Below are 17,135 nucleotides of genomic sequence, written 5' to 3' on the forward strand. Positions count from 1 at the left end.
AAAACTCAGTAGCAATGTTTAGCTCATCTGATCATTATATATATATATATATATATATATATATATATATATATATATTTTATGCGTAGACCTCAATGTATGTGCATATATATGTATACATAAATGACACTGCTGTATCCAGCCATGATATACATGTATCTAATATTTACTAATAACAGAGTAAACTACGTATTTTTTTTTAACAATTGCTATTTCACTGCTTCTGCTTTCAACAATATTACTCAAAAGTGTTTTTAATGCTTTCTATCTCCAATTCCTCTCCACGGATTTTCTCTTGCACATTCACAAATTACGCTTTTGTCCCCAGCACTCCATTGAAGCTACTTGTACTGAGGTCATCGGTGACCCTACAATATAAATCCAATGGCCAATTATTAGCACTCACCTTTCCTGACCTGTCCTGCTTAATAGGTCATTTTCCGGAACGTCACATTCCCCTGGGCTCCCTCCTACCTCTTTCCCAGTCTCTTTTGTTGGGTATTTTTCTTCTTTCTGGCCTCTTGATGTAGGAGTGCTCAGGGTTCCATCTTGGTCCTCTCTACCTCCACTTGCTCTCTAGCCATCTTGCCCAGAGTCGCTGTGCCAGCGACTCCCATGTTTGTGTCCTGCTGTAGCCTCACCCCCAAATCCCAGAAATGAATATTCAGCTGCCTATTCAACATCTGCACTTGGATATCTAGTTCTCCAACTTGACTTTCCCAGACCGAATGCATCTTCTCCTATAGTTCTCGCCATTTCAGCTAATGACCACTCCACCCAGTCAATTTTGATTCTTCTCCTTCTCTGACATTCCACGTTATGGACTGAATTGTGGGCCCCTGAAAGTTCACAGGTGGAAGTCCTCACCCCCGGTACCTCAGAATGTGACTGTCTTTGGAGATAGGGTCTTTACAGTGGTGATTAAGTTAAAATGAGGTCATTAGGTCAGGTCTCAATCCAATATGACTGGTGTTTCTATAGTAAGAGGAAATTTGGACACAGACACACACACAGAGGGAAGACCATGTAGAGAGGCAGAAGGCGGCCATCTACAAGCCGAAGAGAGGGGCTTGTAACAGATGCTTTACTTATAGCCCTCAGAAAGAACAAATGTACTGATAACTTTGATCTTGCACTTCTAGCCACCAGAACTGTGAGAAATTAAATTTCTACTGTTTAAACCACCCAATGTGTGGTACTCTAACAACTCTAGAAAACTAATACTCCATGTCCACTCTACCAGAAATTTCTGTTAGTGCCACCATCAGAACACACACACAATCCCACCATGCCTCGGCACTTCTATCCTCCTATCTCTTGGATCCACCCTGATGCAAGACATCATCACCTCTCAGTGGATTCTTTTTTTTTTTTTAATTTTTTTTTTTAGCATTTATTTATTTTTGAGACAGAGAGAGACAAAGCATGAACGGGGGAGGGTCAGAGAGAGGGAGACACAGAATCTGAAACAGGCTCCAGGCTCTGAGCTGTCAGCACAGAGCCCGACGCGGGGCTCAAACTCACAGACCACGAGATCATGACCTGGGCCGAAGTCGGCCGCTTAACGACTGAGCCACCCAGGCGCGCCTCTTAGTGGATTCTTGACACAGGCACCCAGTTGGGCTCCCTGCTTCCACCACCGCATTCCTCCAGACTACCCTCAACACAGAAGCCAGAGAGAACCCGGTAAAACGGTAAGTCAAACCATACAACAACGCTGCATCTCTCTTGAGTAAACGTACAGCGACCTGGGGGCCCTACACAGTTTGGAGCTGTACCTCTTAGCACTGTGCTTCTCACATCCAGCCTCACTGGTGTCCTTCCTGCCCTGGAAACTGGCAGTTCTACTGCCACCTGTGGGGCTTGGTAGCCACTATTCCTTCTACCAGGAGCACCCCTGCCCCACAGTTGCAGACCCCCCTTTAAGTCTTTCCTTAAGAGCCATTTTTCCAAAAGGCTTTCCCATCCATCCCATTAGAAAGGCATGCTGTCTCCCTCCCACCCTCCTAACTTCCCATTCTACCTCCCAGATAGATTTCTCTCCATACCATTTAATCATTTTCTAACATGCTATATAATTTATTTATCTTGCTTTCTGTCCCCTAGCACTAGAATGGTATATATGGGCAGAGACTTTTTGTTTTTGTTTTTGGTTTTTTTCCACTTTTTCCTGTATCACCAGTGCCTAGGACAGTGCCTGGTACACTATAAGCATGGATGGTAGAAGAGATCTTTTGCCTCGATTCCTCCCTGTACCTACACCCTCTGCCATATTACTTGGCAATGTCCTTCCGCCACGGCCTAGGTGACCTGTGCTGTCCTGTTTCCTGCCACTGGCCCCAATAACGTTACTTGCTCTGGTCAGTGGGCTTTAATTATTTAATTAATTAAATAATTAATTAATTGATGATTGGGGCAGAGGCTTAAAACAGACTTGTTGGCTTGCGCTTGCGTATTGAAGCTTATCTCTTTTGTTTTCACAATTACCATGAGAAGGACATGCATGGAGTGACTCATGAGTCCCAGGACAAAGGTGAATGCCACAGGAAGCAGAGCTCTGTTACTCCAGTCACATACAAGAAGGCCAGCCAGGATGAGCTGACAACTAGCCAACCCCCTGAAGCATTAGCAAGACCTGTCCGCATCAGCCCGGCGCAGCCCCAGATCCTGGACTCTCAGACGCGTGACTCATATGCTTTCATAATGTGACTGTTGTTTGGACAGCTGTATATCAGGGCAGTTTATTATGTAACATTATTATGCCAACAGGTAAGCAAAACAGCATGCAATAAATATTTGTTGAGAAAGAAAGAAATGCATTACAGTGATCACCATAAGCCCAAAGAGGTTTATAGGTACACCTGTGCTATGAAAGGAAACAATGTGAACCCACATTCTTGGTACTAGTCCTTTGTTCTATACTGGAGGGCTATGAATAATTAAAGAGAGCCATCCTTTCCACTGGGGCCACAACACTAAACACACAGCTAACTTTTTTCTCCGTTTATTCTCAACTTCATGTTAGGCCCATTAGGCCAGGACTCCTGGCATCAGCAGCACATCTTTTCACTGTATTTTTTTTTAACGTTTATTTATTTATTTTGAGAGAGAGAGAAAGAGAGAGAGAGCAAGTAGGGGAAGAGAGAGAGACAGAGACAGAGACAGAGAAATCCTAAACAGGCTCTGTGTCGTTAGCGCAGAGCCCAGTGCAGGGCTCGATCTCACAAACTGTGAGACGAGGACCAAAGCCAAAATCAAGAGTCGGACTCTTAACCAACTGAGCCACCCAGGTGCCCCACAGCGACCCCTCTTTTTAAACTTCTGTTATTTTTATTATTGCTTTAGCTTTTCAGTAGAGAAGAATTCTTCAACAGAAGAATTAACATCAAGGGCAATGACATCTGATCTATTTAGCATAGGAAATATGTACTTTCTTTTCTTTATTTCCACACCTTTCATTTCTCTGCCAAGCCACGCCTAGGTGCTTTCTTCCTTTCGCCATCATTAGGCAACTTTTACCAAGTCTGAGAAACTTCCCTACTCGAAGGATTGCGCCTTACCCTTCCTCAAAGCATCAAATGCCTCAAGAATTCTCTGGCAAGACCACTAGAAATTTACAGCATAAGGATTCCAGACGAAATGGAAAGATACCCAACATACCTGAAACAATCCACTTCTTTATATGTGATCTTTAACATCAACAATCATGTACATACCAGAGATAGGATCTGCGGAAAGCTAATTTTAAAAATGGCCTGCGTCAGCACCAAATTCCTCCACACCCACACCCACTTCCCTGCTCTACCTGCGACATACAATGTATTTGACAGTCCAGAGAAGTATTTGAAATCTACCTGGAGAATATGAGGCATGGAAATATACAGGACTGAAATGAAGTATGCACACTGCAGAGAAAAACGTGAGACACAACGCAATACCACCTTTCGGACAGGAAATCAGAGTTGGCTCTGCCCTCTTTAGTATTTATGGTCCAGTTACCCTGGCAGCATGTAGAAATCAGCCTGGAGCAGACTCCCGTACCCCAGAGACAGAGTATCTCTGCCTGCAAGACAGGATGTAGCCAGACTTTTCTCTGCTGTTCCAGATCAAACCCACAGAATCACAGGGTCCACCAATCCCTCCTACCACTGTCCCAGTGGCTGCGGACCTGATGCCTACATCTATCTACTCATGTCTATTTCCCCCTGTTTGGGAGGCAGAGGAGTGGTATAAATCTTTAATTTCATCGCCCCTTTGGAAAGGAGCCAACCGTTGTGGGCTACTACACTCTCCTGTCCCTCCAGGGAAGGAAGGGGTGCCTAGAGAAGGGAGAAAAGCGGTCGGGTGGAAAGGGAGGATACAGGTGGAAAATGGGCCGGGCTGAGAAAACAAGAGAGAGAGAAAGGCAGAAAAGTCTCTACTGCTGGCTTGGCGAAGACAAGGATCCATCTTTGTTAGGAAGGTTCCAGCGATGTAAAGCAGGGTAGCGTAGAAAGTCACAACAGAGATGGGTAGCTTCTCTCGTCTACCTCCTGCCTGCAAAAAATGTAAAATCCTGCCCAAGATAAATGGCCATTTTTCTCCATATTTTTACGATGGAGATTTCAGTTTGCTTTATTACTCTGTGCTCCCATGTGGCTAACTGGGCACTCTCTCCAGACAAATAAAATATTTTTTCTTTACTTAATAAAGTAACACTAAAGGTTGCTAAAAGGTCCACCAAGGTCCACTAAAAGGTCCAAGGAACTTTTCTACATTAATAGAAAGGTGTAGCCAGGTTTGTAAAGGTTGCTCTCGAACTTAGAGTCTCTGTAACTCATTTGATCACCTAATGATATCACACACACACATACATACGTACACACACACCGGTTTGCTGTGTGTCTGTGTTGTTACCTCTATTTTACTGCAGAATTTTAAAGTCCTGAGTTCATGGTTTAGATTTCTCGTGTAATCCAATACCATGTCGGAACATGTAGACAAACAGTAAGTACGCAAAAACTCCCTTATGTGAAACTACATAAATTGGTATGTTGGTCAACTTCATGTAAGTTAGCAGGGAGAGCGAGGGGCTCTAGCAAGTCAGGCAAGCAAAGGCAAGCAGCAGAGGAATCTACCAAAATATAGTTTAAATCTGTCTGTCTGTCTGTCTGTCTGTCTCTTTCAAAAGGCTCTCCTCAACAGTGATGGGCTGATAAGTGTTAACAAATTGTTTTATGACAAACCAGAAAAAGGCTCTGGTTCAGAGCATTTGTTAGCTCCATGGCAAATTCCTGCCATGGCTGACTCAACCTACCCGTGTGGATGGCAGTGAAGGCGCACGATCAGCTCCTGGTGGTCGGGTGGGCTGGCTCCTCCACTCTGTGGTCCCCAGCCCTGCTGTCACACTAATCCTTACTTCTTGATCCCATAAGTCCGTTTTTCAGTTAATATGAAAGCATGTACCTAATTCTGTACCTAATTCTGCCTGGCTAGTGTACCTTGTCCATTTCAACTCTAAGGTCCTTGAGGAGAAGCACTGAATCTTCTTTATCCACCGCAGAGACTTTAAAGGTTAAAACAAAACAAAACAAGGACAAAGAAACAAACAAAAACGGACAGAGACAGACACATTTATATAAGCACACACAATATTTCGTGTAAGTGTAGACTGAAAAGCCTTTGTTATTTGTATTTTAAATCTATTTGTAAAACGCGTGTTATTCTATTTATATCCTCAGGTGCTCTGAAGCTCTGTACTGGACAAGGCCCCTCAACAAGCGTGGGAGAACAGACAGTAACAGAACCCTCAGTTTTTAACCAAATGGACTGCATTCCTCAGCCTCCTGTGTAGTGAGAACTGCCCACGTGATGGAGCCCTGTTCCTATAGGGCCAGGCCATGTGTGTTAACTGGATGAATTCTGTGAAAGCTTCGGACAGCTCCATTTCAGAGGAAGCTGGTACATATTCCTTGTCTCTTCATTATCTTTCTTCCTACGTGCAGCCTGGAATGTGTGCATGATGACTAATGCTGCAGCAGCCACTCTGGTCTAAGAGGCAACCTTGGAAACGGAAGTTGTTGGTGGATTCACCTAGACAGAAGGGTCCCAAGAACCACAAGCGGTCCGTGGAGTGGAGCTCACCTATTAATGCCTACGTGGTCTACAGAGCTCTGGCTTTTTACAGAAGAGAAAAGTAAGCTTCTATCTTGTTCTAGGTGTCTGTGGTTGTTGAACTTTATCTTAAAGGACAGAGGCTGGCACAGCGCAGGAAAGGTGTGCAACTCAGAAAAGTAACACAGCTCAGTAAGCTCTGCTTCCAGAGTGAGCCAGAGCCACTTCAGAATATAATGGCGCAAGACCTTCTTACTTGTCTCTCCAAAAGTTGTGACCCCAATGTCCACAAACATCTTCAATCCCAGTCTTCACATGGTCAAAAAACTAAAACGGAAAAAGCAGGCTCTTGATTAATTGTTACCTGAAATCACTAATTTCCACTCTACTGCCACCACTTCTAAACTCTGAAGATGCGGATCATTTTTTGTTTTGTTTGCTGTTGTTGTTGGGTTGTTTGCTCATTTTGTTTTGTTTTTACTGCAAGCCACAAAACAATAATGCACCTCCAAACAAATTGATGTGTATTATATCAATATTAGGCAATTCTCAGGTTAGTTTTCTCATCGTAACACTTTGCTCATAATTTTGGAAAATAATGACATACAGTGATAGTTTTCCAGCAGAAACATTTTCAGGTTGAATGAAGTAACAAGAGGGATTTCTTGGGCCCCTATTCCCAAGAGGTCTAGCAGGTCAATTTGGAGAAGCCACTCTGGGGTTGTGCTCGTTCTGTTCCCCCTACTCATGCCTTCCTTGGCCCCCCTTCCCTTTTATCCTTTGCCATTTCCCTCTCCTTCAGGAAATGAACACCTTAATATCAAGTGGTCGACCGAATCCAACAATTTTTTCTCTTATCATTTCAACCATTACATTACATTAACACTTACCCGGCAATGGATTTCTTCACTGACCGCTTGCTGTTTCTTATTGGACTTCTTCACATCTAGAAATTCCACCAGCGGTCGGATAGTAATTCCCTACGTAGGAAAAAAAAAAGTGTATCTTCTTATAAAGTTAAGTTAAAAATTCAAGAATAACTTTTATTCTTCTAAGCTTTGATAACTAACAAAAGATACCCTCCTCTACTAGAAACACAACAATGGACAAAGTACAAGACGTTGCAAACAGACTCTAAGTAAGTTATTCTAAGAAACAGAGAAAGAAAGAAATTCTAAGAAATAGTAAAGTATTACCCAAGTCAGAGGAATCACCTACTTGCAGTACCCATAGAAAACTTTTCAGTAATTCTTATATTCATTACTTTATTAAAACCACTTTATTGAACTTCTGCACAAATGTTAGGGTCTTGGGCATTTGGGACACAGTTAAGGCACTCAGCTCGAGGACTTTGTAATTTTACAGAGAGAAGGATACACCAAAAACAGTTATAAAGTAGGCAAAAGGAAGAATGAGAGATAACCAGGAAGCCCATCCAGAAAGGCTTCCTGGAAAGGGAATACTGGATAACAGTCTTAAAAGACATTGGAAGCGTACCGTAGCAGGACCAAACACGAGCAAAGAATCAGCAGTGAGAAAGGGTACAGAGGGGTTTGGGCATGTTTGCGAACTTGAAAAATGGACAGAACCATAAGGTATTTAGTAATCTAAGAAAAGAAAAAAATATCCTTAATACAAAAAAAAAAAAAAAAAAACATCTGCCAGAAATCTGTAGTGAACATCTGACTTAATCATTAAACATTAAAAGCCTTTCCATTAGAACTAGAAATAACACAAGGATACTCCTTATCTGCTATTTGACACAGTTCTGCATGTCCCAGCCAATTTAATAAGAGACAAACAGGTAGAAGTAGAGATAATAAAAATGAAATAACAAGATTTTTGTTGCTCGTGAGCGATCTAGTTTTTGTCCTAAAATATCGAAGACGATCTTTTTTCATTAAAAAATACCAAGAAAGTTTAATAAAGTCACTAGACACAAAATCAACATACACAAATCTATCCCATATCCTTATTTAAAAAAAGAAACAGAACACTTACATGAAAGAACACATATATATAATACTAGTGTGTGCCAGTATATAATAACATATAAAATATATGCTAGTATACTATATAGATACTAAATATATATTATATACTCCACATATGCATATTATGAAATATATGCTCCCATCATGAAATGCACAAAACCTTTATAAAAATAACCATAAAAATTAATAAAGGATATTTAAAAGATTTGAGTTTTAAAAAGACACAGTTCCTAGATGGGATTACATTACAGTATGATCCTGACAATTTTATCTCAGTACATGCAATAAAATTCCGGTAACATACTCCAAAGTATTTTTACTAACAGAACTTAAGAGGCTGGCTCTAAATTAGTCTGGAAGAGTACAGATAGCCAGGAAAACTTAGAAAAAGAAGAGTGAGGAGGAAGTTACAGATATCAAAACAATCAGTTAATAGACTTAAAATTATGAGATAATAACACTAAAACAGGCCAGGTAAGGAGGTGGTGAAAATGTGGGGTCAAGGAAGATCCCCAAGTCTGCTGCATGGTAGGCAGATGGGTGGCCCTTCTTGGTATGGGGAACACATGAATGGGGGGGGGTGGTAACTGGGTTTTTTTGGGGGGTGGATACACATATTGAGATATGTTCCCTGCCATGTATTTGATTTTGTCTTGCCTTTCCACATGTCTTTGAGAATGTTTTTGATAATATAAACTGTGACATACACACACACACACACACTTTTTAAACTTTTTTTAAATGTTTATTTATTTTTGAGAGAGAGACACAGAGCATGAGCAGGGGAGGGTCAGAGAGAGAGGGAAACACAGAATCCGAAGCAGACTCCAGGCTCTAAGCTGTCAGCACAGAGCTTGACATGGGGCTTGAACCCATGAACCGTGAGATCATGACCTGAGCCGAAGTCAGCCCCTTAACCGACTGAGCCACCCAGGTGCTCCCCACCTTTTTAAAAAAATTTTTTAACGTTTATTTTTGCGAGAGAGAGAGATACACAGAGTGTGAGTGGGGGAGGGTCAGAGAGAGAGGGAGAAACACACACACTTTTTAAAGGAGGTTATTATCCACTGTGTTCTATCAATCCAGCTTCAGGTATTTTCAAGTTCAACTTTCTGGAGTGTGAACTCATTTTGACCAAATTTGGTATATAAGACACACATTATGTTCTATTTGCATTTCAGTCTGTCACTCTGAAATAATATAAGAGGTGATACACAGTTTTCCAATCAACAAGTATTCTGTAATTTTTAACTTCTATAAATGAAAATAGGTGTAAACACGTGGTTTACAGAGATGGGTGATTCCATTGAATTTGAGATTCCATGAAAACACTGATTTAATAATCACTCCAGGAAAAAAAAAAATCAACAAAATCAGTGTCATGTAGAAACTATCTAATGTGTTCTAAGGACACTCGCGGTTGTTTTGCATGCTTTTTTTTCTATCAGTATCCATTTAGTAAAAAAATAAACAAGGGCCCAGGCATTGTAATATAGGGGACATAAAAATAAAGACAGGACACGGGCCCTGATCCACATGTGGACTCCTTCCACCGGACATATAATCTAGAGGTTAATGTACTGCTACAAATAAAAGAAAACTGATCAACTACAGGAAGCAAGTGCGGTCTGGTGCTTAGGGCAAATCCAGTTTCCAAAAACACCACCTATTTTATAGTTTATAATTAATAAAATCTATCGGTTATATGCAATGGATCACTGGTACAATATTTTGACAACCTGTTCTTTAACAGCTCCTTTAAGAGTCTCCTATTTGCTCTTTGAAGTATTTGCAGTTGTCATGTCATGTCAACAGGAATTATTTGATAGGTTCCTCTCCTTCCCTTCTTCCTTCCTTCCTCAGTCCATCTATTTTGGAGGCAGAGTGTGTGGCATCTGCATATGTCATATTAAGTTCCCCAAGCTGGATGCTCTCTTCTAGGAGCCCTGGGTCTTGGGTTGGGAGAAACAAAGGGGGAAAACAACAACAACAACAACAACTAACCCTTGAGAAGTCACCTCATTTTACCACACTGGAAAATTTCTAATTTAGGTCACTTGGGAAGCAACCTGATCAGCTTGTTACCATCCGTGTGGGTTAAAAACAAAATAAAGAAACCCCTTGGTTCTCCATCAAACCACTGAAAAGCGCATCTGCAAAGTACGAGTAAAATGTTCACCCATTCATCCGGCTTTGGCACAACGAACATAACACCGCAGGGCCAGACCCCATGGAAGGGAATATTTAATAGCAGGTGCAAACAGAAGGACAGCGAGGTGAGCCTTGTTTTCTACCTGGTGCCACTCTGTTTCCACCCACCTCGCCTGCTTCTGTTCCCAGTAACAAGTCACGAAAAAGAACTGCTGTCTGATTAAGTAATGAGCATTCTTTTGGTTTAAGCTTTTGGAAGAAAATGAGTTGGTTGGTTGGTTTTAATTAAATTTTACCAAAAAAAAAAAAAAAAAAGGAGGTGGGGGGGGGGACTACCTTCTATTTCTTTGCTGATTTAGCAGACAATTTCCAGAACAACTTGAGGAAACTCTCTTACTAAAAAATGGCGCTATCATTGCTATGCGTAGCCCATATCCTATGTAAGGCCGTGCTCACATTACAAACTTGATCACAGAGATTGTAAACCCAGTTGCACACACAGTATTTATTTTTGAATGGGATAAGTGGGCAAGAACCATAAAAGTGCTCACACGGCGCTCACGCTCTTCACCCCCCAGTCTCCCGGCTTCTGTTTACATTCCTTTCTGAGCTTAACCACATTGCCCAGTATCTGACCATCATCTGTCTGTCTCTTCCCCCAAACCAAGTCTTTCCCTTTACTGTGCCATCAATGTTTCTCTCTACTGTACCAGCATTCAGGCATGCTACTATAGCTCCTACTTTGAAAAACATACAAAAGCCCACACAGTCCCTTCTAGCTACTACCCCTTTCCTCTCCCAGATCTCAACAGACTTGCCTTATGTCTCCTGTCTTCGATGTCTCTTTATCCTTCTCCCTGGAATCCAATCGACTGGTGTCTCCTCACCATCGAACCCCAGCACTCTTGTGAAGATGTCCACTCATCACAGACTTGCTGCATCCAACAGTCCACTCTCTGCTCCCATCTCACCTGACCATGCACCCCCTTTATCACAGTTACCAGAACCCTCTCCTTCCTGAACACTTTCTTCACTTGACTTCTGGATGAGCCCCTCTTGATCTTTCCCCCACTTTACTATTCACCTTTCTCATTCTCCTAGGCTGGTTCCTAGACATTTTCTTGACTTCTCAGTGTGGATAGGCCTCCTCTTCTGTATTCCTCCTATGCTTGCTCCTGAATAGTTTCTTCCAGACTCATGCTTTATTTTATTTTATTTTTTAAATTTTTTTTAACGTTTTATTTATTTTTGAGACAGAGAGAGACACAGCATGAATGGGGGAGGGGCAGAGAGAGAAGGAGGCACAGAATCGGAAGCAGGCTCCAGGCTCTGAGCCATCAGCCCAGAGCCCGACGCGGGGCTCGAACTCGCGGACCGTGAGATCGTGACCTGGCTGAAGTCGGACGCTCAACCGACTGCGCCACCCAGGCGCCCAAGACTCATGCTTTAAAAACCATGTATATACCAGAGTCTCAAATTTCTATCTCCCAGTGAGGAGACAGCTTCTCTCATAAATTCTAGACCCATATATATAATTGCCTAGTCAATATTTCCATTTAGATGTCTAATAGGCAAATATTCATATCCAAAATGTACATGTCCAAAACTGAACACCTGGTTCCCGACCCTTCAAACCCAATACCCACCCCCAGTATTAATTTAAACATTGCCTTCTCTCACCTGGTTGCTCAGTCACAAACCCTTGGAACTATCTTTGTGCTTTCTCCCACATCCTAAATTATTCACCTACTTTTTTTTTTTATCTTATCTTAAAAATTCCTGATCATCTTGTCATTTTACTGTAGGACCAGAATGAATTTCTGTTAATTTCATAGCCCCCTCCCCACTCACTTAGTAATGATGTATGTTAATTAAATATGGAAGGTGTCACTGTTACACTACATACATATCTTAAATATGACCATTCATTTAACAAATCAAAGCACACTTGAAGGTCCTTGCAATATCTATAAAATAGTTGGCATCATTGGCCCAGTTTGAGAGGCTAAGTTAGCAGAGATACTTGTTGTTGAAAAAGGCCAGCCCACCTCGGAGCCTGAGTGTCCCACCCATTCTTGCAGGGGGTACCAATAATGCGGGGCCTCAACCACTTTTACCCAGGCCATTTTTCAGGGTTGCATTTGCAACAAGCAACATTGAGGGATGAGGTAATATCCCCCTCAAGACAAAGAGAGATAGAGCCTCAAGCTCAGTGCCTGTGTCCCGTCTCCTGCCACGCACCACACGTGCAGACCTCCATTGTGAGTCCTCTGTGGGGAAACCCCGGGGGATGGAACACTGACACAAACCGACACGAAGCTCCGGCTACTCCTTCGGCCATGTGCGAGAAAGTCCCTCGTCTCTGAGTCACGAGTCAGAATCTTCTCTGACTTCTCTGATTCATGGAGTCGTCTGCAAGTATCCGTGGAAATTTGACAAGCAGGTTAAACTTGTTAACTTGCAAACAGGGTAAAATCTCAGATGCTTTACAGTTCTGAACAATGACTTACAACAACACTTATCTGCAGTGGAGACTGAAAGAGACTGGCCAGGACAGCCTGACCCCAATGTCTGTGCTTTCTACTACTGGACTCTACCTTATCCCCAATCTTGAATATAATTTTAAAACAGGAGAGACAGCTTATATTTTATGTATCATTACCTATTTTATCTAAAAGAAAATGAATTCACATGCTCAAGGGATCAGATTGTTTACTCATTCAATATTCCACAAGCAAGACTGTACTCTGGTAACATGTTAATGTGTTTCATAAAGAGGCAACCTTCTCTAATTATCACCATGACTCAAGGAACGCTAAAATTCCCCTTATAAATCTTGGTGTCACACAATAAACCATGTCACGTGGAATTCTACTTTAGAATATAGTGCTGATAACTCAACAGTATTAGAACAGAGGCGCTCATCATATAAGAAATAGTGAAATAAGGGGGGAAGGCATTTTGAAGTTTCATGATAGATCCATCAACATAAAAGTTGTCATTTGAGAAAGAATGCATAGCCCTTAATCAGAAGGCACAATTTTATGCATATATTATAATTATTTCTGGTATGTTTATAATCCATTTAAGTATTTTCTCCCAGGTTTCTTTCCCCGAGTCCCTTAATTATGGATGTATTCTGGAAAAAATATCCTCTCTTAAGGAAGTGTGTGTGTATTTGTGTGTGTGTGCATGTGTGTGTTCATAACCCAGAGGCTCTTAAGAACTAGATTCAGGGGAGCCTAGGTGGCTCAGTTGGTTAAGCGTCCAACTTTGGCTCAGGTCATGATCTCATGGTTTGTGGGTTCAAGCCCCGCATCTGGCTCTGTGCTGACAGCTCAGAGCCTGGAGCCTGCTTTAGTTTCTGTGTCTGCCTCTCTCTCTCTGCCCTCCCACTCTGTCAGAAATGAATAAACATTAAAAAAATTAAAAAATAAAAATAAAAAGAGCCAGATACATTAGTCTCCAATCTGTGCACACAAAAGGGTGGGCAAACAACAGTGACAGGAAGATTATGGGAAGTATGGAACTATAGAAATTCCTCTCCTTCAGGGGCATCAGAGAGAGCTTTGCCAGGTTATCCTTAAGCCAAATCAGAGGAGAAGACTATCCATGGTGTATGCTTACAGACTCCCAAATGTTGACCCCCAAATATCTCCATCGCTGAAGGGTTAATTTGATATACCTACTATACCAAATATAGCACATACATCTAAACTATTCTGTTTGTGGCCGGTGTTTTTTCATTTGTCGCATCAAAAACTCTGTTAATCGCAGTTAAGTCTGGATATACATGCTGTTCATTCAAACTGGGTGGGTAGGCTTTAAATATGGGTATGTCAAGTTCACCTGTATCTTTTGGTTGATTTACAGTTCCAAAAAGCCAAGATACTATAAGCATAATAATGGCACTCTATTAATCACCTATATACACACATTCATTGAATAACTGGACACTTTTCTGTAATACTTTCCTTTTCCCTATGTTTGTTCTGATTGTAGAAATGCAATCTTGCCTGTTCACTCTAATACTAAAACATCTGAGGTTGTATGCTGTATGTCCTCTCCTGAATTACATCTTCCTATTTAGTCATTTTTTTTTAATGTTTATTCATTTTAGAGAGGGAGTAGTGTGAGCAGGGGAGGGGCAGAGAGTGAGCAAGGCAGAGGATCTAAGGCGGGCATTGTGCTGACAGGCATTGAGCCCCACTCTCAAACTGTGAGATCATGACCTGAGCTGAAGTTGGACACTCAACTGACTGAGCCACCTTAGTCAGGCGCCCCTTAGTCCTTTTCATTATATTTTACAAAAGCATGTGCCCCTGATGTCGGGGGAGGGGGCTGGTTCTGCACTATAGGTATTTGAGAAGCACTTGTGTAGGTAATTAATAGCAGCTGATATATTCATCTCCAAACGACCTAGTTCCTAGTTACCCCAGGCTGACTTGGTTCTATTTTTGTATTCGACACCTTAAGTTCTGAGGGCACGGAGGAGCCCAGAGCACTGACTAAGCCTTGGCAGGGCTCGCTAGGAGTGCTAAGGACAGGGCAGCTGGCCTAGGAGAGGCAGTAGTTCACTCACTCTCGCCTGACTTTTCCCCTCGAGCCGGATGGCCCAGGATGGATGCTCCGGAGAGATTAAAACGCTCAAGGCAAAATGGATTCAACGCACAATTTTGCCTCAGGTAACGTGTGGGGGTAGCAAATTGGATGACTTTTTACAAGAATCCTGTAAACACCACAGTAAAGAGATAAAGACAAGGTCAGTTTGCTTCTCCTGTACACCCCCAGGTGACTCACTGAGCATAAGAAGGGGACTCAAGCCAACATGGGATATTTGAACCACAACTAGTATGTGTGACTATAACCAGCACTGTTATGAATCATAATCTGATAGGTAATGTCTTCTCTGAGTGAAGTCAATGGAATTCAGTCATTCTGAGCTCGTCTGTGGGGTCAGAGTCCTAGGCTTAACCTCAGCTTCTGTCATTCGCCTATGTGTGTCCTTGAGTCAGTCTCCTTTCTCTCTTTCAGCCCCATGGGGCTCATGCTCAAAGGTTTGCAGAGGAGATAATGCACAGAGGAAAGTCCTTGTCTGAGTACCTGGCACAGGATCCCTGATGGGTACCAGCAGTCTGAAGGTGCTGAGGACAAAGACAGTAACAAAAAGTGGCTACTTCTTGACTTAGGAAAGGGTCGCCCAAGGCATTCTTCTCCAGGATTCCTCAGACAGGACAACCCACTGTGCCCAGGACTGGGAGGTATGAACGGATGAAGGATGAACTGCTTTTTGGGGAACTGATCAGCGGTCCCCAGCACTGGGAGGTACAAACGGATGAAGGATGAACTGCTTTTTGGGGAACTGATCAGCGGGAGGAAAAGGAGCACAGTGAGTCACAATACTGAATGCTTATTATGTACTTTATTCAGAGTCAAGACCAAATTGGTCTCTGCACCACCTTTTACTATGCGTGTAAATTTAGGAAAGCGACTTAAGCATAGGCTCAGTGTCTCGGTTTCCCCCTTTGTAATATGGGGTTAGTAACAGTGAGTCCTAGAGTTTTGTGCCATAGAATTGTTATGAGGATCGAATGAGATACTATAAGAAGAGCTTAGACCTGAGTGAGGTAGCTAGGAAGCATTCTGTGATGAACTGTTGAACAAAGTTTTTTTTTTTTTTTTTTTAAAGTACCTCCTGGGTTTCCCCCTTTGTCATTATCACTTGCTCTCAGTGTCCTTGGCTACCTCCTTCTTCTCCCCAGTGTCTTAGAGTTGGGCTGCCCCAGAGACCAGTTGCTGGTCCCGTATATTGGCTTCCTTGATATATATGTTCACTCCCTTGGCAACAGGTCCGGTTTCACGGCTTCCAATACCAGCTCTCTGCAGATGACCAAGCTATCTCCTGAATCCCAGGCTCAGGACCCTGCCTGCTCATCCCTCTGCTTGTAGGTTTACGCAGCACCCCTAACCTGGCGTTGCATGTAATCGAGTCCAATACCTTCCACCCACACCCTTCCCTCCTCACTTAAGAGCAAATCGCTCCTCCTAGCTGTTCAGACCCAAAGACCTTGCGTCCTCTGTGTTCATCCCCGATCCCTCCAGCCACACTGGCCAGGAACACATTGCCTGCAGACCTATGGTCCTACCTACCCAGAATGTTCTTCAGCTCAGCTAATTCCTTCACCCCCTACCAGCCTTTGATCCAGTGTCATTTGATCCAGTGTCGCCTTCCATGACGACTCTATTTAGAACTGCAACTCCCCTGGGGCGTCTGGGTGGCTCAGTACGTGAAGCGTCCAATTCTTGATCTTGGTTCAGGTCACGAGGCTCATGGTTTGGTGAATTTGAGCCCCACATCAGGCTCTGTGCTGAGAGTGTGGACCTTGCCTGGGATTCTCTCTTTCCTCTTTCTCTGACCCTGCCACACTTGCGCACACGCTCTCTCTCTCTCTTTCAAAATAAACATTAAAAATAATTTTAAAAAGAACCACAACTCCCTGTCATTTACCACTCCACCCTCGCCTGAGCCCTTACGTCTCCTTATATAGCACCTTTTACCTTCTTACATACTCTATAATTTACTCACTCGCCATGTCTGGGGTCTAGTTTCTGCCATCCCCTCTGGGATGCTAAGTTCACAAGGACAGAGATATTTCTGTGTTTTGTTCAGTCACGGATCCTAAGCCCCCAGAGCACTGTCTGGCATATCGTAGGAGTCCCAATACATATTTACTAAGTGAGTATCTGCGAAATATAATCTCCTAAGGGCTGGCTCATTAACTTAAAGAGACTGGTTGGCGAAGTCAGGATCCTGACACGGGCCCGTGTTCTTCCTACCACACTTTCTGCCTCCTGATACTAAACATGTATTCACACCGCCCATCATTTGCAGGGACA

General features: G+C 42.7%; 1 protein-coding gene across 1 annotated transcript in view; it reads right to left on the reverse strand.

The window, feature by feature from the left end:
* SLC9A2 (solute carrier family 9 member A2) overlaps nt 1–17,135 on the reverse strand; it is a 100,642-nt gene that overhangs the window by 14,654 nt on the left and 68,853 nt on the right. The window contains exons 6-7 of the mRNA XM_011281070.4: nt 6,984–7,073; nt 6,350–6,420 (exon numbers count right to left, since the gene is read on the reverse strand). Of these exons, the coding sequence (XP_011279372.3) occupies nt 6,350–6,420; nt 6,984–7,073 (161 nt within the window). The remainder of the gene's footprint in view (nt 1–6,349; nt 6,421–6,983; nt 7,074–17,135) is intronic.

The sequence above is a fragment of the Felis catus genome, chromosome A3 (genome assembly GCF_018350175.1).
Source record: "Felis catus isolate Fca126 chromosome A3, F.catus_Fca126_mat1.0, whole genome shotgun sequence".
Lineage (NCBI taxonomy): Eukaryota > Metazoa > Chordata > Mammalia > Carnivora > Felidae > Felis > Felis catus.